This window comes from Monodon monoceros, unplaced genomic scaffold (genome assembly GCF_005190385.1).
Source record: "Monodon monoceros isolate NGI ecotype Baffin Bay Population unplaced genomic scaffold, NGI_Narwhal_1 Super_Scaffold_13, whole genome shotgun sequence".
Lineage (NCBI taxonomy): Eukaryota > Metazoa > Chordata > Mammalia > Artiodactyla > Monodontidae > Monodon > Monodon monoceros.
The window spans coordinates 42,057,265-42,081,242 of NW_021703769.1; the positions used below are offsets into that span (position 1 = coordinate 42,057,265).

Here is a 23,978-nt window from a genome sequence, read left to right on the forward strand (position 1 = left end):
TTTATATGTTTATATAACATTTTTTATATGTTTTATGTGTTTATAACACAAATTCTAATTATTTTCCGCTCCTCACTGTGATCTCTCAGGGTAGATTTTTTTTTTTTAAATTTTGTTGTTTCATTGGCCTTCTTCCTGATGACAAAAATTAAACTGAATACAATAGAAGCCTACCACATGTGATTCCTAAACTTTCTGAAGAACTACGGATTCCATTACCCAAATCACTGTCATTCTCAAAAGGGCTGAGTCTGACCACGGCAGATGACGAAACTAGGCCCTGAGGGGTGTTCCACAAAGAAAAATATAAGTAAACAAATAATTAGTTTTGTTCTCATCCAAAATCTGCAACATTACAGCACAATGGCTTTCCAAAATATGATAAATATAGACAATTATCTGAAAGATCACTCAACCGTTATTCGATGTTAAAATTCGATTTGTTTCACAATTATAAAATAGTGAAAATCTTAAATTCTGTATTCCTTGATTCTGAATTTTACCGAAATTTTACTTTCCCAAAGACTTTTAACCTACGTTTTACAGTCTGAACCAAAACGCCAAAAAGAAATTACCATGTTGTGATCGAAAAGCAAGCCTCTTAGAAACTAGGGACAGCCACATCCTAATCCACATTAACCAGAAAACAAGAGAAAAAAACTCAGTAAACTACAGTAAATCAAAAGAAAAGGTCTAAAGAAAGGTAAATTTGTAGAGAATTTATCAGGAGTTGTTCCGACTGACCCTAGAGAATTTCTTCATCTTCTTTGCTCTCTGAGCCTCCTCATTAATGAAAGGTTAAGTTTTTCTATCTGATGTGTTCAATGGTTAATACAGGCCAGGTCCTCTCCAAACTCCTAACACGTGCGAAGCACTGAGAGGACCCAACACCTTTATGTTCATCCGTTCCACTGGTCTCGGTGTTAACGTATTTGCCCTGAGTCATTTACATACATTCAAAATGCGCTCCACCTCCAGATCATAATGAATTCCTACATTAACACTTAAAGACGTCCCTTGTCCTTTAATATCTCTCTAATAATCACAAGCAGCGCTGCGGGTGAGTTCCACAGAGCCATAATGGACCACGATGAGTCACCTTGGCCTCCAGCTGCTCTGCCTGGCAACCCTGTTACCTCCCGCAGAGCTGGCAACGATGAAAACTTGGACTTAATTAAGCACAAAGCAAGTTTTTTAATGTCTAGAACGCGGCAGAAGCCTGCTAAATATTTCTTACGGGTATACATCAGGTTGCATTTCAAATGTAACTGCGGAGAAATCAGCACACAGCACACGTTCAACTCTAATGAACAAGAAAACGGCAGTCGGCCACCTCTGCTTCTCCTGGCTCACCACAGGTCGGTCCTCAGCTGGTGCCAATCAGTCGGGAAAGCCCTCAGGGACAGAGCCAGCCCCCCCCCCACCCCCACAGCTGCCCTCACCTGCGTGAAGTTGATGGTGAAGATGGCATGAGACCTGCTGCTGACATCATTCATCCCTGTGGCAGCGGTGGTCCGATTGATGTTTCCTGCATCCATAAGCTCTTCGACATCACCGTAATTCTGTACTAAATGTTTGGATAAATCTGAAAAAAAAAAAAAGGCGGGGGCGTGAAGAAATCTCCCCAGTATCTAGTAAATGGAAGAAGAAATGTACCTCTATGAAATAGTACACGACTGTACAAATCTGTGGTGGTTTATAACGCAGACTCAGGAGCTGGGCTGTCTGGGGTCAAGTCCAGGCTCTGCGGCTGACTAGTGGACTTTCACGGTTGTGAACAAGTCACTTAACCTCACTGAGCGTCGGTCGCCAATCCTGATAACGCATACCTATCGCATATGGTATTTAGGATACCTGTGAGATATCTTCATCAACCTCATTAGCGCTAATCATAGCCAGGGAAATATAAACACTATCTCCATGCAAAACACACATTCTTTTAAATCCCTTTTAAAGAAACTTTCCATTCATTTGTTGGGAAACATTCATATGGTTCTAAAATCAAAGGCTACAACAAGTATACTGTGAAAGGGTCTTCCCCCTCCCCCATCCAATAACCCACCCCCAACTTCCCCTTCTGTCAGGCAACCCAACATTATTAGCTTCTCCAGACCCTCCCAGAAATAACCTATATGTATACAGGCAATTACATATCTATTAAGCCATCTTTTTTTCCCCTTTTATACATAGTAGCATACCATACACATTGTTTCGCATTCTGCTTTTTTCTGTGTAATAATACATTGAAGAATATTCTGTATCAGTTAAAGTGATCCTTCATTCATTCTTTTTTTTTTTTTTTTTTCGGTACACGGGCCTCTCACTGTTGTGGCCTCTCCCGTTGCAGAGCACAGGCTCAGCGGTCATGGCTCACGGGCCCAGCCGCTCCGCGGCATGTGGGATCTTCCCGGACCGGGGCACAAACCCGTGTCCCCTGCATCGGCAGGCGGACTCTCAACCACTGCACCACCAGGGAAGCCCCATTCATTCATTTTTTATGGCTGCACAGCATTCGATTCTATGTATGTACCGTAACCAACAGTCTCCTATTGAGACTATAGAGGTTGTTGAGAGTTTGCTTCCAACACAAGTAACGCTGCTACAAATAATCTTGTATTTTGGTTTTTACGAATATGTGTGAATATTTCTGCAAAATAAATTCTTAAGAGGTGGAACTGCTAGATGAAAGCACATTTGAAATTTTGATGGATATCACAAAACTGTCCTCCATAGAAGGCACTTTACACCCAGCAGTAACAAGGTATAAGACTGTCTCTCAACACTGTCTTACCAGGTTCCTTACATCTGCCGGGACAGTTAACAGATGCTAGCTTGAAGAATTTTTATTTTGCTTTTCTCTGATTATGAGGCTGAGCCTTCTTTCCTCCATTTAAAAATCATCAGTATTTCCATTTCTGTGGACAATCTAGTCACATCCTTTGTTCATTTTTCTCCTTGGTTTTGGAGCTGCCTTTATTAAGTTATAGGAGCTCTTTATATATTAGACTTAACAAGTCCTTTGTCTGAAACTTGAATTGAAAATATTCCCTCCACATTGTAAACTGGCTTTTTACTTTGCTTCTGGTGTTTCTGCCAAGTGTAAAGTTGGTTTTCTGTTTTGTTTTGTTTCACCATTTCAGATTTAACACTTTTATTTCATGGCTTCTGGATTTTAAGTAAAACATTTTTAAAGGCTTCCCTTCTCCAAATTTCTAGGAAAAAAAGTAATCCAGGGTTTCTTGCAGTCATTATGTCACTTTTAACTTTTAAATATTTGATCCATTTGCCATTTACCCTAGTATAAAAACTGAGCTCCAGTACCAAGTTACTTTTTTTTTCTTCCTAGACAGCTTAATAACCCATATTCCCCCAATGTTTGAATAGCAGATTTATTAGAAACTAAATCCCCATTAAGTATCTATACCAGATTCTGGATGTTTCACCCTGCTTGATTATTCTGTCTCCTCACAAACCCAGCTTTGTAATATGTTTTAACATCTGATAAGACAGTTAAAGGGAAAACATGAAGGCACAGTTAGGCTAAAAACTATTAACAATAATAGTTATCCCACGCTCCACGGAACAAATACACAGTTACACATTTCACTTTGGGCATTAAAAAGCAAAAGTCCAATTGAAAATTTACTAAAATGCAGATGAGGACCTGTTGGTGCACCCGGTATAACCAGGTAAAAAAGACAACGGAAACAGGAACATCTTTAAATCCATGACCAGTTCTCAGCCTTGCCTCCGGCGAGACACACAGGAACGACAATAGCCACAGGAAAGCCGATCTGTGTGCGATTCTTATAGGCCAGCCTTGACTCAGCAGCCGTATACAGAGGAAGTGTGTAGAGCTGACTGTTCTATTCCAAAGACAGCCTTCAAGCCAGCCTATTTTTTAAATAATTCGCAAGGGCCAGCCCTTCACCCGTCATTCCCTGGGACATTCCTCACAAAGGACCGTGACACAACTAGTGTAGCACAATACAAAGGCCGAGAACACAGCACAGGAACCTGCAAACAATCTTCCCAAAGGCGAGAGGTCTCAGAGTCGCCCTATAATCCTGTTACCATTAAGGTCAGCTAAAATGCAAGGCCATTTAAAGAGACAGGCTGTAGGGTTGCTTATCTTGCCTGGGAACTTGGAAAAAACAAGTTCCCGGAGTTCTTAAAGCCAGAGGAAATCTATTGGCAAGCCCCACAAAATCACCAAATGCCCAGTGAAGTATAAACGCATTAAATGAACATCGTGCAGTGACAGCACATGCAATTTTTACTATAGTGATTCCAAAAATAAATTTTTAAAATCTCGCCATTATCCTACATCTTTTCTCTCTGAAACTATTATTTTTACAAAAATTCCCAAGAAGAATAGGGCTGTGAAAACATTCACTCTTACCCTCAACATAAGGTCCTTCTTTTGGATGCTCACGGACTCTTAAATTGAAGGTTTTGGATGACTTCCGTCTAAGCAGATCTCTCACACGTTCATTATAAATTTCTAAGTAGCTAAAAATTTCAAATAGAGTTGAATTCAGTAAGATGATTTCAGACATTAATAACAACAACAATAACATCAGCAACATACATTTATGGGTGGTAACCATGTGTCAGGTACAGCACTTTACGTGGATCATTTAATCCCTACAATAGCGCAGAGGTAGGTACTACTATTATCTCCATTTTACAGGTTAGGCAATAGAGGCTCAGGGTGATTTAAACAACCTATCCAACTCCTCACAGCCTCTGCGGGGTCAGGCAGCCAGGAGAACCCTTGATTGCCACGTCTGCCCCCAAACCACTGACGAAACTGCCTCCCCACACAGGTTTAAGTTCAAGGAGGAAAAAACACCTCAACCACCCAGATTTATTTAAATACTAGATTTATAGTGATCCTACCAACATAAAGAATAACACAGATCCTATTCAAATAAAAGAATAAGGCAAGTGGGTATACACTGAAAGGTCGAAAGCTCACTCCATTTGAGGTGAGCATCCTTCGTTAGTTTCCGACCAAGGCGGGTTGCCTCTACCGGCCTCCCAAACCCCAATCCAAATGGTACCCAAGGAAGTCACTGAACACGTATGTGCTTTAAGCTTGCCTTCCAACCGGCACAGCACAGGAGGGGGAGAGGCAGACTCTCCCCTAAGGAATCCAAAGGCTTTATCCACTCCTTGTGCCTTAAATCAAGCTCACACTCAGTTACTCAGGCCATGGGCCCTACCTGACTTCAGTTCGAAAAGATGCCTCGTCCCATCTGGTGGTTTCATTTATCCGACTGAAGAGCCCTTCGCAGATCCGGGGTATTAAGCCAGAATCGCCCTGCAGTGGGAAGGAGGGACGCCTCAGCTGTCACTTGAAATAAAAGCAACCGACGATTGCATCTGCAATTGGCTGGGGTGGACTCAGGCTCCAGGGGCCTGCAGGCCCGGCCCAGGGCCCAGGGCGCAGCACTCATCCCCTGCAGGGCTGCTTCCTACTCTCTGAAATGAGAGGATTGAGTTTTCGAATTTCTACCTGCTGGGACCATGATAATATACAGTTATCAGCTGTTCAGCAGCTAAATCATGGCTTGTAAACATAAGACAACTTATTCTCTAGCTTTCAAATAGTCACGTTTCGGTCGGCGCTGACACGCTGACGAGCTTCAGAACGGTACCAAAGACGAGGTAAAAATGTTCTCATTAGAAAGCCAGACTTTAGGGCTTCAGTGTTTTCTTCTGAAATCCCTCCCTACTTTCACCCAATCTCCCATCCCCAAAATAAATATATATATATATCATCACAGGTTTAGGAGAATTTTTTTCCTTGATACCATTAAATCAGTATCAATTCTTATAAAGAAAAATTGGGCCTTTCACCACATTTTTTCTTCTTACTTTAAAAAATAAAAAAGAATACCCAAATGGTACTCAACTGTAAGGTCAGAGAAAAACAGTTGTAACTTATGAGTGCTTTGCTGAACTTACATAAACTAGCTAAGAGGGAATCAACATGTAAATTTCATTTTTAGAGAAGGCTTTTTTCTCCAAAGGCACGGTAGGAAAGTAGGAAGAGAGAAGTAATGGTAAAAGGAAATGTGAAACTCTTGAAATTGTCTGTTCTTCTCTTATTCTGCCCTACTTCTCAGCATTGAAGATTCACTGCCCAGCGTTTATTTTCTTCTCCTGGAAAGAAAATGCCTGGATTTAAGAAGCCAGGACACATGCACTCAAAGGCTTACATCTGGAAAGACCTGTCCTCCTTTAATGCATTACTTCTTCCACTAACCATCGAGCCTGTAGCATTCAAGGCACCACCGAGCCTGTCAGCAGGAAACCCAGCCATCCTCTGCTAGTCCCCCCACATCTAGAACAGGCTGGCACCTCTCAGACTCAGTGAACAGTTTTCAAAACCACAACATGAGAAAAGTAAAACACACAAGCACTATCCAGGTCTGGAGAAAACACAGAATGGGATAAGTTCCTACAATCACGTCTATTTCTTCCTCTGCCATATTTTGGGGCAAGTATAACTTTAAGGTTCTTAATTTATACAGCGTAACTACTAGACTCTACATACTATATTTATAACCACGTAGACTCTACATAACCTGTATAATTCTAACGTATTTTATGTATTCACTGGATTTATGTAGTACCTTTCCACCAAAGAGACTCTTTTTTTACATTTTTCTTGGGGAAAAATGTTTTGAATAATTTTAAATAGAACAGAGTTCAATAATTTTATTCAAACTGTTGGGTTGGCAGAAAAGAAGAATAAATTACTTGTAGGCCCAGCATACTTTTTTGATAAGATTATAAAGCCTTTAAAAACAGAAAATGAACTGAGACTCCCATCCATTATTCATGCTTATAAACTTAAAACTATTTCTAATTTAAAATCTCTCAAAGGAAATTTCGTCCAACTTATTACTGAGTTTTACCTTATTGCTAAAGAACGATCAGAACATGAAAAGCAAGTTAGTACAGACCACGTAGATAAGAGATACTTTTATCAGTCCAAAGAGAGATAATGAGAAATTTTCTTCCCACACAGTGTAAACAACGTACAGAATCTCCCATCATAGTGTATGACTTTCCTGATCCAGTCTGCCCGTATGCAAAGACACATGCATTGTAACCTTCAAATGCAGACTTCACGACATCTGTGCCAAGGGTTTTGAAAACCTGAAAGAAGAAAAAAAAAAAAAAAAACCACAAAAGATACAATTACCATGGATTTTAACAAAAACTCCTTCAGTGTTGACAGTATTCTTGAATACTACTTTCATAAGGATTACACCATGTAAATAAATCACTACAGAGCTGTTAACAACAGAATAAGTGTATACCCCAGTTTTTAATCAAAAGGAAACTTTTCTGATTTCCTTCATTTGATTTAATGAAGCAGAAAGCAACCCCATCCTTTTTCCCACTTAAGTTAACAAAAAATTCCTGAAACAGAAAAAGGTAAACAAGGCAAAGTGACAGTCATATCTAGAAACAAAGACGATTTTAAAGCGTGATGATTTACCATTTCAGAATTAAATAAACTTATAAAGTGATTCATGCTACCAGACCTTCCAGAAACTAAATATTCAATGTCACAGCAGCCAGAAAGTTACGGCCCAAAAACCATGTCAAATCAATGTCATCATTTTAAGGATACGGCCATTCATCAAAGTAAGTCTCCGGAGGCTCTCACAGAGCTGAGTGATGAGTGGGTGCAGATGAGGCTGGGATGCCAGGCTCTCCCGAGTCAGAATCCAGTGCATTTTCCTATTTGGACATTTGCCCAGGATGAAGAGGGCAGGAAGACGAGCTGTGTGGGGCCTGGGTTGGCACTTACGGTGGCCTGAGTTCACGTCCACCGCACCACACAACTGCACTAGGATGCTTTGGGGAATGGAAGGGGGGTGAAGGACAAATACTTGACCCACACAATCGATGTAAAAGAAGCAAATCAAGATGCCTGGTCATCCTCCTTACACCCAGCTGGGGCGGGGACCAGCCAAAGCTTTCTAACCCCCTCCTGCCTTCACACTGGCCCCCGCCCCCTCCCTGCAGGGGAGACCAGGACACAAAGGGCACACAGAACACCTCCCTGCTTCAAAAACAAGGCACATCAGCAGCTGAAGAGACACCGGAAAGGGAATACGATCAGGTTCTCAGTCAGAGCCAGGAAAAGGTGTGGGGTCCCCCGCAAAGGCCAGGGCGGGAGCCTCACCAGCCCCTCGGGAGGGTACAGTCTCCGTGAGTGATGCCGGGTGAGCCCAGCTCAAGACACACCATCGTCTCCCCATAGGGATCTGGGCCCTCCAGCCAGATACCACCCCGGGACGGGGCTGACAACCACTGGCCATCGTGCTCTCCCCTCCCCACACAGACATCCTTGCTACCAACACAGCTTGTCAGCCAAGGACGCTCCAGGCACCGTCTTCCTGCCATCTTGTTTAGACTTCGTCTCCTCGGTGGTGTCAAAGACGTACAGACTATCCTTCCAACCCAGCCGCTTCCACACAGGACCCTCTCATTACTCTCCTTCATTCTGAGTTAAGTTTCATCCGTTTCAGCTTTACGAGCTGATATTTTCTGATCCTTTTCCCACATTCAGATGACTAACTCAACCTTCAACTAGAGCAGCTCACACCGTGTCTGTGATCAGTCCTCGGGGCAAGTAGTGTCCTAGATCCACTGTCCAGGGGGAGAGGTTAGGTCACTGGGCACACAGAGGGCGGCAGAGTGGGATCTGCACCCGGCCTCCCTGAAGCCAAAGCCTGCGCTTCTACAGGAGTAGACGCCGAGTCCTCTTCCCACGCTCTCGACATCAATCTGGAAGCCCCAACCCTACGTGGAAGGGCCTCCCCCGACAGACCCCCCACCCCCCACACACACACACCTCTGTGAAGAAGCAGAACCAGGAATCCCAGGGGGACTCTGGGCTCCAGACTAACCATCTGAGGTTCATTTTCACCACTATATATGGAATAGGAGGAAAACTAAATATTTAATTCTTTCTGATTAGACAAAAACCAAAAGGCAGATGTCACTTTTAACCACTTCACAGAGTGCCACTGGAGAGAAAGAAGAGCCTTCCAAAAGCTTCTGGAAGAATAAAGAAAGGCTCTTCTCTCATACTTTTGTCTGGGGCTAAAACAGTCATGGAAAATATCATATTTAAACCAAACCCCAAAGTTTTCAAAATGGAATTCTTCCCCAGGGTTAAAATCCACACCTGCTACTTTACTCCTCATTTAGTCTCTAGAAAGCTAACTCAGCTGGAGTTCCTCCAGACTCAGGGGGCCCCGGAGGGGGCGGGGGGCCTGGCACTGGTGGACGTGACCGCACGACAGGCCTAGAAAATGCAGGTCCGGAGGCGCTGAGACCCAGGCCTGGCTTGGTCCCAGCTTCAAGTCGGTTGCGGACCCAGAGAAGCAGCAGGACGGTGCCCACACCTACGGGGTTCCCAGCAGGGAAAACCGGCTACCCCACTGCAGCTCCCACCAAGGACTGATTTACCATCGTCTACCATACCGAGGTGGGGAAGGAAGGGCTGCTCGACTGGCTGACGTCCTGCCCTCCTGGCCAGGGTCCCGAGAGCCATTTCGCTGCTTGTCTGAGAGGCTACAGAGCTGACTTACAGAGCAAAGGGAGGCATCGCAGGGCCTCGCTTGAGGGGAAGTGCCCACAAGAGGGCGCTGTGAAAACAAAAGACTCTCCACCCAGCTGTCAACTGGGAAATTTTAAGTTTCAAGTTTCTCCGGAGTCGAATCAAGGAACAGGCAGTGCGAGATCAAAGCCTCCCTTTGTAGTCTGGAGAACGATTAAGAAAATTAGACCTTACTTAATGGTCTTTAATTGACACGAGTATGGACTTAAATGGCTCACTGATTTTTTTTTCTAAATCTAACATTAATTTGGAAGGAAGAAATAGTAACGGTCATCTTATTTGGAATTTGTTTAACATTATGGGAAACTTGACTTGTACTATAGTAATGGGCATGATATATTGTCTCAAGATGCCTCTTCATTTAAACGATTTTTAAAAAGAAGAAAAAGACAAGGGCCGACATCACACTAAACCTGCATCTTCCCGTTTACAGCAGGGGTGAGAACTGTCGGCTCAGTTCCCGCGCAGGATCCGGCAGCGTGAAAACTTTAGTCGATACAACACCAGCTATTCAAAGTAGAGATGAGGAAGATTACCTTCTCTTTAACAGAGTGTCTAAAAAATAGGTGTTTTCCCAAAAATGCCAAACTCACAGAAAAAGAGATCGGATTTGTGGTTACCAGAGGCAGGAGGCTTGGGGGAGGGAGACTTGGAAGAAGGTGGTCAAGAGGTACAAACTTACAGTTACAGGAGAAATAAGCACTAGGAATATAATATACAACAATGGTGAGTACAGTTCACACTGCTGCATGATACACAGGAAAGGTGTTATCAGAGTAGATCCTAAGAGTTCTCATCACAAGGAGGAAGTTTTTTTTCCTCTTCTTTTTATTGTATCTATATGAGAGGATGGTTATTAATTAAACCTACTGCGATAATTGTTTCACAAGATACGTAAAGCGAACCATCATGCTGTACACCTTAGGACTTATACAGAGGTGTATGTCAATTATTTCTCAATACAACTGGAAAAGAGGAAAAAAAAAAACACTAGGAGTGTTCCTGGATCTCTGCTGGTTTTATTAACACGTGGTTCTGCTAGAAAGCAGTGTTTACTAACATATCTCAAAGGCTTTTTCAGTTTTGAACTGAATGTACGATATAAATAACCTGAGACTGTTCCATGACTTTGGGTTCCAGAGTCAAGGAACCCAAAGCCTCTGAAGCGCAGACACCTGAAGCGGGAAAGTCTCCTCCTCAGCTGAAAACTCTTTTCATTCTCAAACTATTTTTAAACTCTGGGCAGCTATTTTTAACTCCCAAAAGAGGTAAACGTGGGCTTCCCTGGTGGCGCAGTGGTTGAGAGTCCACCTGCCGATGCAGGGGACATGGGTTCGTGCCCCGGTCCGGGAGGATCCCACATGCCGCGGAGCAGCTGGGCCCGTGAGCCATGGCCGCTGAGCCTGCGCGTCCAGAGCCTGTGCTCCGCAACGGGAGAGGCCACAACAGTGAGAGGCCCGCGTACCGCAAAAAAAAAAAAAAAAAAAAAAAAAAAGCTAAACCACCCGTAGACAAGGCCTCTCAGTCAGCAAACGCCTGCTGAGCATCTCCAGGGAGCCAGGCCCTGCTGTCCACGCCACCACTCCCGTCCCTGGGCTTTCCCTTGGCACAGCCCCTGTCCCCAAAAGGCCTCAAATCCAGGTTAAACAGGGGGGAAATCCAGCGGCTCGCTGGGTAACTTAGGAGGGAAACCTTCGTGGCCCTCATTCATCCTCTAATGAAGATGTTCTGAGGACCATGTAATGAACCAGCTTTTCCCTTAAACTCCCTCGTACCAGCCACTTCATTTGCATTCCTACCTGAAAGCCAAAATCTGGATTCCACTAGCTGCAACATTCTGTTCCTCACCAGACTCCTAGCTACCAACACTGACTGATCCACTTGCCTCAGGACCAAAGTCATCTTCGCTCACTCGCTCATCCATTTATTCATTCAACAGGGCTGCCAATCCTTAAACCCTTAAGACCTTCCAGGGGTATCTCCACCACCATATACATCAGCCCCAGGATCTCAACTCTGCTACTATTCAGTCGATTAGACCTACAGACTTGAGAAGGTTATTTTAGCTGAGTCTCCTTGACAAAGAAAAATAGAGCTAAAGTCGACCTCATTTGGTTCTTTGTGAGGATTAAACGAGGCAGCACCCCTGAGCACCAAGCAGCGTTTCTGATTCCCCTGCAAACTCCAGCAGCATTAGTTCACCTTTCCTCTCCCGGCCACTCTCATGCCCAGCACCCCATATCTCCTCATGGCCCCCATTCCTACTGCTGTCATCCTTTCTGTGTTTCCCCAGTACTGAATGAACAACTTGCAGATACTATCACTGCAGGCCTCTCCTTGGAACAACTTCTCCACGTTCACAGCCCATCTGAACTCCCAACACTTACATCGCCTCAGAAAGCCAGCCTCCTCCACAAACCATTCCTAAACCAACTACGTTTCTCAAATGCTAAGGATCGTGCAACTCACCTGGGGATCTTGCTAAAAAATGCAGTTTGATTCAGCAGGTCTGGAGTAGTTCCTGAAATTCTGCATTTCTAACACTTTCCCAGGCAACGCTGAGATTCTAATACAGGGACACACGAAGTTACTAGAAACTACACCAGGATACCACTTCAAGATGCCATCGTGTGGGTCACAAGCCTGGGTGGGCAGGACAGGAATTCACGTTCATGTTAAGACCTGGAGACCTGAAGCCATGCCTCTTAAGAAGCTGTTAACAAGCCAGGGAGAAGCCCCGCCATGCGGGCATGCTCTCCCCCCTACCCCACACCGTGTTTCACCAGAACCCCGCTCTGCTCCAACACCCTGCTTGCCCCAGCCAGGGAAATACACTAGTCCTTCTGGTCACATGACACACCATCAAGCGACGGTCCCCTGGGAGGATCTTCAGGTCTGTTCTTATCTGCCCATCTCATGTCTGCATTTCAGATCACAAAAGCCTACAGCACAGGTTTCCTGGACAAATTCCAGCTTCATTCTAGGTTCTAGAAAGATTCTGAACAAAACGATCTTGCTTCCTAGAATCTTTCTTTCTAGAACCTACAATGATCCATCCAAGCAGGGGGAATGTGACTTGGGTGTGAAGTGTGCCTCCTAAAGCTCTGCGTCGCAGCAGGACTCAAGGCCAACTGAGTTACGTGCCAGGCTTAGCAACACACACAGGCAGACATCAGAGCTCCTGCGGATTCAGCTCAGACCACAGCAATAAAGCGAGGCACACAAATGTTTTGGTGCCCTGTGCAAATAAAAGTTATGTTTATAAGACACTGTAGTCTATTAAGTGTGTAGTGGCATTTTGTCTAAAAAATAACATACATACCTTAATTAAAAAATACTTACTTGCTAAAAAATGCTAACCATCATCTGAGCCTTCAACAAGTCATAATCTTTTTGCAATAGTAACATGATAGATCACTGATCGAATATAATACTAACGATAGAGTTTGAAATATTGCGAGAATTACCAAAATGTGACACAGAAACATGAAGTGAACAAATGCTGTTGGAAAAATGGCGCCAACAGACTCGACACAGGATTGCCTCGACTTTCAATTTGCAAAAAAGCGTTAACATCGAGCACAGTAAAATGAAGTATGCCTGTAAATGTCCCCCCCAAAAAATGCTTTACTTGCAAAGCTCCTTTAAAACAGTAATCACTGCCAAGTTTTGAAACAAAAATTATGATCATCATACTCCGAAGTGAAAAAAAAAAAAAAATCAACCTTTTGGGGATGGAATTCATCTCAGGCTTAAGATAAATGGTGCTATATAATAAGCAAAAAGCTAAGTTAGCAAAGGCTAATTTTACATAAATCATATTCAGAAAAAAATTAGCAAGATGTTTTAAAGAATTTTAGGGGAGGCATGTTTTTTCTCAATATGAAAATAAACCAAAACAGAGATTTTGAAAATACCATACCATTTCTTGTGAAACATAATCTGGACTTTGTGTATCAGCAGAATAAAAAGAAAAGTCATAGGTGAAGGTCTTGGTCCGCTCTCTTCCTGAGTCCCCAGTCCCTCCTTCTGGTATCTAGAAAGAGATGATTATGACAATAATAACAACAATGTAAGAGGAAAATAATAATAATGTGAAGAGCTCTGTCAACAAACAAGTAATCTGTCCAATTCAAGAAAAAAACTTCATAAAAAGTACACAAACGATCACCATTTTCCATTATTTATACCCTGACTCAAATCCATTTAATTCCTCACCTCCTGAATGAATGAATGAATGAACAAGCAAGCAAACGTCAACTTCTCCCAGCAATTCAGGCTCTCTACGATATGACCCAAGGCTACTTTTCTGGACTTCTTATCACGATTACCTTATATGAACCTGACACTCCAGCCAGACGCTATGTTTTTCTGACTTCGATGCTTTTTATTGCTGGAGTCTGCACAACTCCACGGGGTGCTGTTCACAGAGATGACAATGTGAAAGCAGTTGTGTGATCCTGTGGCCCCACTGAAAACTCCAGGTCAGAGGCCTCCTCTTCTACAAAGCTCCCCTTGGGCACTGCATCCAGAAGTAATTCTCCCACCTCTGAGAGACGACTCTCCCAGGGCACATCGTATTATGAGTCTATTGCATATGTTTGCATACATCTTGTCTACCTTGCTATATACCAAAATTGAAGCAAAACCATGTTTAAAAATCTTCATATGTCACCAAGGCCTCACACAGCTCCCTGGACATATGCTGAGTAAATGTAATGGGCATCCTATTTTCCAACATAATTCAGATACTATAGTATACATACTATAAAAGAAGAAAATTGTTTAAGGTTCTTATTATTAAAATGTTTAAAAATCCAGGCATCTATTCTGGTTATATCAGACAAGGCAATGTTTTGTAAAACTCAAAAAGCAACAGAGTAATCAAGGAAAACAGATTCCATAACACACAAAGGAAGGAGATTCATCCAAAGCCACGGGTCTCTCCACTCCGTTCCGGTAAATATGATGTTTGAATGACTTTGACCGCAGCACTGTGAGCACACAAAGGTACACGAAGCAGAGGTAACTAACAGCAGAGAAAAAACAAGTGACCGTGAGAAGATGTGGGAGGTCAAAGGAGGGAAAGCCAGGTGCGGGCCAAGCAGAGCCAGAAGGTAGAACTGCGGGCAGCAGAGAAAGAAAGACATTCCACTGGAGAATGCCTCAGGCCAAGGGGCACCAGAGCCTCAGAGGAGGCCTCTCGAAATGCCCAGAGCACGGCCCATGCGAAGATGGGCACATTCCCCAGCTTCTATCACTGGGGATCAAGTTGCACGACTTTGAAACTGGATTTCAAAGCGTCCAGTCCCTTGAGCCACGAATTAACAGAAATCCAAGCAGAGGCTGATCTGCACTTGGCCGTGGGGCACCAGGCCTCTGAAACCCAAACCTGTGAGCTAATGACAACTATCGGAGGAGGATGGGGTTGGGTTCATAAGGGACATGATTTCTTTATTATTGATTTTACATACTTATTTTTCCCCTAAGTGAAAAGTATTCAAGGTCCTTAACAAATTCACTAACCAAAGAAAGAAAAACAGGATACTTTAAGTACAAAAAGAACTCACCATCTCAGAAAATTCTGGGATTTTTTTTCAATTTTCTTTTTTCCAGAAAAAAATTTCAGTTTTTTAAATTTTTCATCCTCTGAGTTTTGAATAATAATACCAGCTTCTCTTGCAAAGTTTACAAAATTATTTTCATTAAAAATGAAAACAAATCAAGGGCCAAAGCTTATTTAATAATTCACAATGAGCCAATTGCCAGGCTAAGGATCCACCACAGGATACAGGATAGAAATGCCTGGGTCGGGGCTAAACCCATGAGGTCACCTCCCAGAGCTGCGGCTCAGGCCCGGCTCCCAGGTCAGCAAAACCAGGGACGGGACAGGAGACAAAGCATCAACCCTTTTGCTTTGTGACCAAGCCCAAGCCAAGTGCAAGCTGACGTGGTGAACTGAACGGAGAAAGGAGGGCTGTGGAAACAGCAGATGTGTTGTATTTACCCACAAGCCGTTGGACGCGGAAACAAACACACAATCACAGAACTGGAGCCAGCCCAGGCCGCTACTTGCCTTTAAGTTTGTGATTGTTGTTTTGCTTTTCTCCATTTGAATAATGAATTTGGCTTCCAAGTCCTTTTCCCTGCAACACAAATAATTCAGCGTTGGTTAGGAGAGAAAAGACTGTTTTTACAATATTTGTTGTATTTACTTTTTACATATGGCAGTTTGTTTTTAAATGGCACGTGAAGCACAATCTCTGATACACCCCCATCCTGAAACCTTACGAACGTAAACTTGAGGACGCACAAAACAGATTCCACCATCAAAAACTTAAGACTGAAAATACTGTGTTGGCGAACCCTGGAAGAACTTCTACCTGTGAGTCAAAAGGAGTCTATGTGAAATGACAGAAACCAGGGACATTGTGTGACTCGGAAAAAAGAGAAGCCCCACCCACCCGGTACAGAAGAAAGTCACCATATCCCTCCATCCAGGATGACAACTAAGAAGAAACAGGAGTAGTGCTCACAACCAGGTGCTGCTTCTAGAAGCAGCCAGGGCACTGTCCCCTCCCCCCACCTCCTTTCTATACCCATCCAGAAAATGTAATTCCTAGAAGACACCAGAACAGCAAGTTAAGAGAAATCCTAAAAAGTACAGTTCTCTGAAAGAAACGAGACTACACCCACACAATGGAGTGGGATGTCCCTGGCAAAGGAATGAGGAAGGTCTCTAGGTACTGCTGTGGACGGAGGCCAGGGTTCGTTAAGTGGGAAATGTGAGGTGGAGAAAAATATACACGGGATGCTACTTGTATTTAAAGATAAAAAGGATAGTGTATTTATTTTTCGAAAGGTTATCTATGGAGAAAGAAGATGAAGTGGAAGAGACAGGGAGAGAAGCTAGATTTCTAGAAAAACACCTTGATCTATATAGATCATCTTTAGAATGATGAAAATAAGTTACACAAAAATAAAACAAAATTATTTTTATTAAATAACCTAAAACACAAAAGTAAGTTGAAGTAAATGAACCTGTGTGCCGCATGGTGAGAAAAGACCTCATGTGCTAATTCCTTAGGCAGGGGGAATCTAGCCTAAGGAGAAAAAGAACTACAGAGCAAAGATATTGTGGGTTCCGGAATCATATTTTTGGTGATAAGTGTAGTTATCCTGGGATTTCTGTTTGTGTATTGTGGGATAATACAGGAGTAATTATGTTGCTGCCGCTGAGGACCAAGGATTTTGGTTGAAAGGAGATACAAACATTAGATTTGTTAAAAAGAAACTATAGGGGGCCTTCCCTGGTGGCGCAGTGGTTGAGAGTCCGCCGATGCAGAGGACGCGGGTTCGTGCCCCGGTCCGGGGGGGATCCCACGTGCCGCGGAGCGGCTGGGCCCGTGAGCCATGGCCGCTGAGCCTGCGCGTCCAGAGCCCATTCTCCGCAACGGGAGAGGCCACAGCGGTGAGAGGCCCGCGTACCGCGAAAAAAAAAAGAAAAGAAAAGAAACTATAGGGCCAAAATGCAGTCACTTATGCTAAGCCCCACCAAGATTTAACACCTTACTCAATGTAGTTTCAGCCTCTCCCAGGAGTAAATCTTGAACCAATCAGCGTGGAATTTCATGGTCTACCCTAATATGGTAACTTGCCTGGTAAGACCCCCCCTGCTGTCTCCAAGGGAAGCTGACTTTGCCTGAAATAATCCACTTTTTTAACTTTCTTATCACACCCTCCTTCTGCCCATAAAAGCCTTCTATTTTGCACAGCTCCTGGCAGGGCCTTTCAACTTTCTAGGTGGGATGCTGTCAGATTCATGAATCACTGAATAAAGCCAATTAGATCTTCAAATTCACTCAGCTGAATCTTTCTTTCACAGATTGATGAGGCTAGGTAAAACCTCTGTAGTCCTGAATCTAAGTGGGAAATGCTAACGTGAACTTTATCTGAAATTGAAAAAAATAAGTACTCCCTAGCTTTGTCCTCTGAAAAGGCCTAGAATCTTATGGCCAAATTATAGTATCTAAATACCATTTTCCACTAACGTAAGCCAGGGCTCATGGAGAGAGCCTCAATCCAAATATACAGGCGGACCTTGGACACGCTGCAGGTTGGGTCCAGACCACAGCAATAAAGCGAATATCACAACACAATGAGTCACACGAATTCTGTTGTTTCTCAGAGCGTATCAAAGTTATGTTTAAAATGTTCAATAACATTATGTCTAAAAAAACAATTTAATTTAATTTATTTATACTTTATTTAAAATTTTAATTTAAAAATACTTTATTGCTAGAAACTGCTAACCATCATCTGAGCCTTCAGCAAGCGGTAACCTTTCTGCTGGTGGAGGGTCTTGCCTCAATGTTGATGGCTGCTGACTGCAGTGGCTACGGCAATTTCTTAATAGAAGACAACAGTGAAGTTTACCTTGCCAATTGACCCTTCCTTTCCTGAACAATTTCTCTGTAGCATGCAATGCTATTTGATAGTATTTAAACCACAGGCTCAAATCGGAGTCAATCCTCTCAAACCCTGCTTTATGAACCAAGTTTATGTAATATTCTAAGTCCTTTGTTGTCATTTCAACAATCTTCATAGCATCCTCACCAGGAGCAGATTCCATCTCAAGGAACCACTTTCTTTGCTCATCCATAAGAAGCAACTCCTCATCCATTAAAGTTTTTTCATGAGATTGCAGCAATTCAGTCACATCTTCAGGCTCCATTTCTAGTTCCCTCGCTATTTCCACCACATCTGCAGTTACTTCCTTCACTGAAGTCTGGAACCCCTCAAAGTCATCCATGAGGGTTGGAATCAACTTCTTCCAAACACTTGCTAACGATGGTATTTTGACTTCTTCCCATGAATCATGAACGTTCTTAATGGCATCTAGAATGTTGAATCCTTTCCAGCAGGTTTTCAAGTTACGTCGCCCAGATCCATCAGAGGAATCACTAGCTATAGCAACCATAGCCTTATGAAATATATTTCTTAAAGAATAAGACTTGAAAGTCAAAATTACTCCTTGATCCATGGGATGCAGAATGGATACTGTGTTAGCAGGCATGAAAACAACATTAATCTTGCTGTCCATCTCCATCAGAGCTCTTGGGTGACCAGGTGCATTGTCAATGAGCAGTAACATTTTGAAAGGAATCTTTTTTTTGAGACGGTCTCAACAGTGGGCTTAAAATATTTAGTAAACTATGTTGTAAAGAGATGTGCTGTCATCCAGGTTTTGTTGTTCCATTTACAGAGCACAGGCAGAATAGACTGAGCATAATTCTTAAGGATCCTAAGAATTTTGGAATGGTAAATGAGTATTGGCTTTAAATTAAAGTCACCAACTGCATTAGCCCCTAATGGCAGTCCTAGGTGGCATCTTCTTCCAACAGAAGGCTGTTGCAGGCACAACATTGATTATCTGTTGTTTACTGTAGCCACCTTCGTAGATGATCTTAACTAGGTCTTAACTAGATCTGGATAACGTGCTGCAGCTTCTACGTCAGCACTTTGCTTCACTTTGCACTTTGATGTCACAGAGACGGCTTCTTTCCTTAAACCTCACGATCCAACCTCTGCTGGCTTCAAGCTTTTCTTCTGCAGCTTCCTCACCTCTCTCAGCCTTCACAGAACTGAAGAGAGTTAGGGCCTTGCCCTGGATCAGGCTGTGGCGTAAGGGAATGTTGTGGCTGGTTTGATCATTTATCCAAACCACTCAAACTTTCTCCATGTGAGCAATAAAGCTGTTTCGCTTTCTTACTCACGTGTTCACTGCTGTAGCACTTTCCATTTCCTTCAAGAACTTGTCCTTTGCCTTCACAACTTGGCTAACTGCTTGGCACAAGAGGCCTCGCTTTCAGCCTATCTCGGCTTTTGACATGCCTTCCCCACTAAGCTTAATCATGTCTAGCTTTTGGTTTAAAGTGAGAGACGTGCGACTCTTCCTTTCACTTGAACACTTAGAGGCCACTGTAGGATTAGTAAGTGGCTGACTTTCGATATTATTGTGTCTCAGGGAAGAAAACAGGCCCAGACACATCATTTCCCTACCCGGCTTGTTCAATAACAACAATAAACTACAGGGAATATAAAGGTGGAAGCAGAACGTATAGATTTTAAAAAGTCTAGCGATATATCAACCGACTGGATCTCAGTTCACATAGAAGAACATTTTTAGAAATAATAAGACATGTAGGGAAATGTTAACACTGACTAGATATGTGATGATACTAAGGGATTATTATTTTAGGTGTGATAATAGTATCATGATGATTTTAAAAAGGCCTTAACCTTTTAGAGACATACTGAAATATTTACAAAAGAAATGATGCCTGGGATTTACCTGAAAATAAGCTGGGTGGGAGGCTGGGGGAGTAGAGGCAGGAGAGGGTAGCACCCTGGCCACCTCAGGATGAACAGAGACAGAACAAACACCAGCCAGAACAATGAAGCCCAAAGAGGGTGTCGCAGTAAACACCACTCAAGTGCTGCAGTGGGTCCCCACGGCCTGGGTTAACTTTTCCAAGCCAGTTTGAGGAAGTACAGGGCTGGGCGAACACAACACTGGCTTAGAGACAAATAAATGAAATCCCTCCTGCGTGCGTGGAGCCTCCAGTCCACCCTCCAGGTCTTGGGCGGCTCCACTGTGGACCCAAAAGTGAGAACTGCCTCAGGGACACCCCGTGTTCACGACGCTGGAAAACAGACAGTTGACTCAATCACCCGGCTCCACCGCACTCAACTTCCAAAGTGCGCTCCGCCCAGCGAGAGAGCCATGCAGATTCGTTTTGTTAATGCCACAGATGCCACATCCTGGTCCCTCCCGTTGCCACCGGGGTCATTTCTCAGTCACTCATCAACCTACTGTGTCTAGATCTTTCACTTTAGAACCACCAGTATTATCAACAGATACCTGCTGGGGGCACAAAACCATCCGGGGATCTCAGAGGACCAGACGTGACCACGATGGGTGCTCACACCGCCTGCCGGTTCTTACTTACAAAACACAAAGGAATGCAGGTCATACCATGCCCACCCCACGCCCACCCCTCTCGTGGGAAGCCAGAGGGTAAGGAATTCCAGGCTCGGAGCCTTACACCTTGGGAGCAGCAAAGTTTAAAGGGCCCTCCCCAGGATCATTTATCCCAACCTGTAGGTAACCAAGATAGTACCTGCCTAGTTTTAAATTAACAACTGCTCTATAAAAATACCAGGGAAGATACTGACTGAAAGGCCATTATGTAGCATTAGCGTCTTTTTTGACAGCCACTTCCGAAATCAAAACTGAAGATGCTCCAATAAAAATTAAAAAACAAAAAAAAACAACTGGAAATGCTCGGTGGGTTTCAATGGGTCCACAACCTTGAAATGGCAGAGGCTGGGGTGTGGTGGGGAGGGGGAGGGGCAGCCTCACTTTTCTGAGAGACCACAGTTCCCTCAGCTTCTCAAAGAGCTCTGTGCCCCAAAATACGGGCACCCCAGCTCAGACCTGTTATTCAAAGTGCAGCCCAGGCACCAGCAGAGCCCAGAGCTCGAGGGATCACAGGCTCCCTGCGGACCCACCGAATGAAACCCACTATGACAGAAACCCAGAAGGACCCCGACAACCCCTGATGCTGGGAAGCACAGCCCGGACACTATCAGAACATGACGGAGTCATAACCGGTCTTACAGTTACTCTCACGAAACGAACTCCACCACACGTGATCTAGTTCGTATGCTGGGAAAACACACTTCGTACTTTGACCTTTAAGTCTTATTTGTAAAATCACATGACAGAACTGGATATAACCCCAGTCAGCTGACACTGGCTCGACTCTTTGCTCTGAGTTGTATGGTGGCTTCTGACCTAGAGCAGTAAGTGCCTAACATCATCAGACCTAGGGAGTCATCTGAGTGTCGTGACACCCAGGCTCCCTCATCCTGAGCACCCGGCCAAGCTTCCAGCCCTTCCTGTACCCGGATGGTTTTCCAACATCAGTGTGGCGCTGCTGCCAACAGCTTAAAATCATTCTAAGTGACAATCACAGCCCATCAAGATTCAGACGGAAGCCATCTGTTCCGGAAAGGGAAGTTCACGAATAACAATTTCCTAGACTCCTTCCTTCTTAAGCATAAACACGAAAACTGTAAGAAAAAGATGGATATTTACTCTGAAAATAATCTCTAAGTATAGTGTTATAAATACAAGGAAGCTAGCTAGAGATTTAGCCATAGACAGCAAATCTCACTCTAGTTACTGAAAATACTTATGGAAAAGCCAATGTAATCTCCATAAAGCGGTTATGATGGCTGGAGTTATTAAACATTGAAACGAACCCTTTGGTGCATTCATCCCTGGTAGATTCCAGGAGGCCGTCAAGCTTCCAAGTATTTCAGAGATGGAAGAAAGGACAAAGGAGGCCCCAGGCTCCCCTTCCTTCCACACTCTGCCGACCTGTCCCACTCGGGCCCCACGTCCACTGGAGACCGGCTTCTGCTCGTGGCCTTCTCTGTACCTCCAGGGCCTCTAACTATCATAGGTGACCTGACGGTCCACGTGACACTCCCTCTGGCAGCCTCACCTCCTGTCCCCCCCTCCCCACCCAATGGTCAGTTACCCAATCCCATCCAATCTACCGCCGGGCTACCGACCTTGGCCACCTCTCCCACTGTCCCAGGTCGGCCACCACCACCCCTCTGGAGTCTCTTTGCCTCCAGCCTTGTCCCCTCTCATCCACCCTCCACTATGCTGTCAGAGGGATTCTTTCCAAATACACATGGTACCGTGTGGCTCCCCGGCTTTACAGCAACTTCCACAGGCCACAGGGTAAAGACCGACTCCCAGCGGTACCCCAAATGCCTTCTGACCGACCCGACCTAACCATTCCACACTATCCATGCCACCCCTCCTCCGGCCAACGCTCACCCTGGCCTTCCTGAGCCTTCGTTGAGCCTCTGCCCCACCCCCTAGTCAGCTGACCAGCTCCTAGCTCACCCCCCAGACCGTGAACTTCTCAGGAGTAAGGACTAGGCCTACTCGGTTTACACCCCCAGGCCCAGGCACGGTGCCTAGCCTTGGAGGTGCTAACAAAACAGCTGTTGAATGTGATGGACCAACTGATGAAAGCGTTGAATGAATGCTCTCCCCACCAGCTGCCCTTCGCCAGGCGCATCCCCTCGTTAGGGCCACTTGCCCCGCTGACCCCCTCACCACCCTTGCTTCTAGCTTTCCCACCCAGACCCTCGGGCGAGGCTTGTCCCAGGTCCGGTCTGACTCACCCACCCTGTAAACCTTCAGGAATGCCTACCCGGCTCATCCCACCCCCATGGGCTCCACCCCTGCTGGTGTCATCTCTCCAACTGGTCTAGAGGATCCCATTTCCTCTTCACCCCACAACCTGAGCCCTACCGGGCACAAAGGCAACGCCCGCAACCAGCGCTCGCTCCGTGCTTTGTCTTCCAGTCTTTCAGCTGAAAACTGTGCAACACCAGGCACTGAGAGGTCTCCCAGTCCCAGGTCAATTTCCTCTGACATTTACGAAACATGGGAAATAAATCTTGACATTTTTCTCATGCTGAGGAAAATAAATCATCCTAAAATATTATTTGAACACTGACTTGATAATAGAGCAAAATGAACTATGCCTCTGCCTGGCTACTTTGGTGAATTGGGTTTCTCAAGCGAAAAGTCAATTATGGTTCACTCATATAAATAAGTAATTTATTTAAAAGGTCTGGAAACTAGATCATAAGATGCTACAAATGAACCCGCTGGAGTAAGTATGCTGAGTTATAGATCAATACTGAGGGGGGAGGAGGAGGGAAGGAGAAAGGAAAAGATGCATAATATCCAGTCAGAGAAAGCGATGAATCATGTCAGCTCGCAGATATGAGAAGAGGAGAAATCTTATTAGAAAGAAATAACCCTACGTTAATTCAAACATTTTGAATATGTTGTTAAATTAATCAGCAATTCAGACTGATTCCACTCATGCAGCTCATGGTGTCTGGTCACCCCGTAATAAAACAGCTGGACTGGGTGACACTGAGATCCCCAAACTGGGCCACTAGCCCAGAAGATTATAATAAGAGTGGCTTATTCACCCTGAGTTCCAAAGTGAACCAGCATCCCCAAAGTCACCTGAGAAGTTACATACTATGAACCAATATTTAACTGCCTTCATTTTGGTGGCAGAACACCCAAGAGCAAAAATTTTAAACTCTATTTTTAAAAAGAATGCATGAACATAACCTTCCAAAATTGTGAGTCACTGTATTATATCACTTATATGTGGAATCTAAAAAAATGGTACAAATTAACTTATTTACA

The 23,978-nt window shown here is 44.1% G+C and overlaps 1 protein-coding gene across 3 annotated transcripts in view; it reads right to left on the reverse strand.

The window, feature by feature from the left end:
- KIF16B (kinesin family member 16B) overlaps positions 1-23,978 on the reverse strand; it is a 293,377-nt gene that overhangs the window by 245,009 nt on the left and 24,390 nt on the right. For all 3 annotated transcript variants that reach the window (XM_029220041.1, XM_029220042.1, XM_029220043.1), the window contains exons 2-7: positions 15,732-15,801; positions 13,578-13,691; positions 7,057-7,173; positions 5,229-5,326; positions 4,403-4,512; positions 1,443-1,585 (exon numbers count right to left, since the gene is read on the reverse strand). In XM_029220041.1, coding sequence (XP_029075874.1) covers positions 1,443-1,585; positions 4,403-4,512; positions 5,229-5,326; positions 7,057-7,173; positions 13,578-13,691; positions 15,732-15,801 — 652 coding nt within the window. The remainder of the gene's footprint in view (positions 1-1,442; positions 1,586-4,402; positions 4,513-5,228; positions 5,327-7,056; positions 7,174-13,577; positions 13,692-15,731; positions 15,802-23,978) is intronic.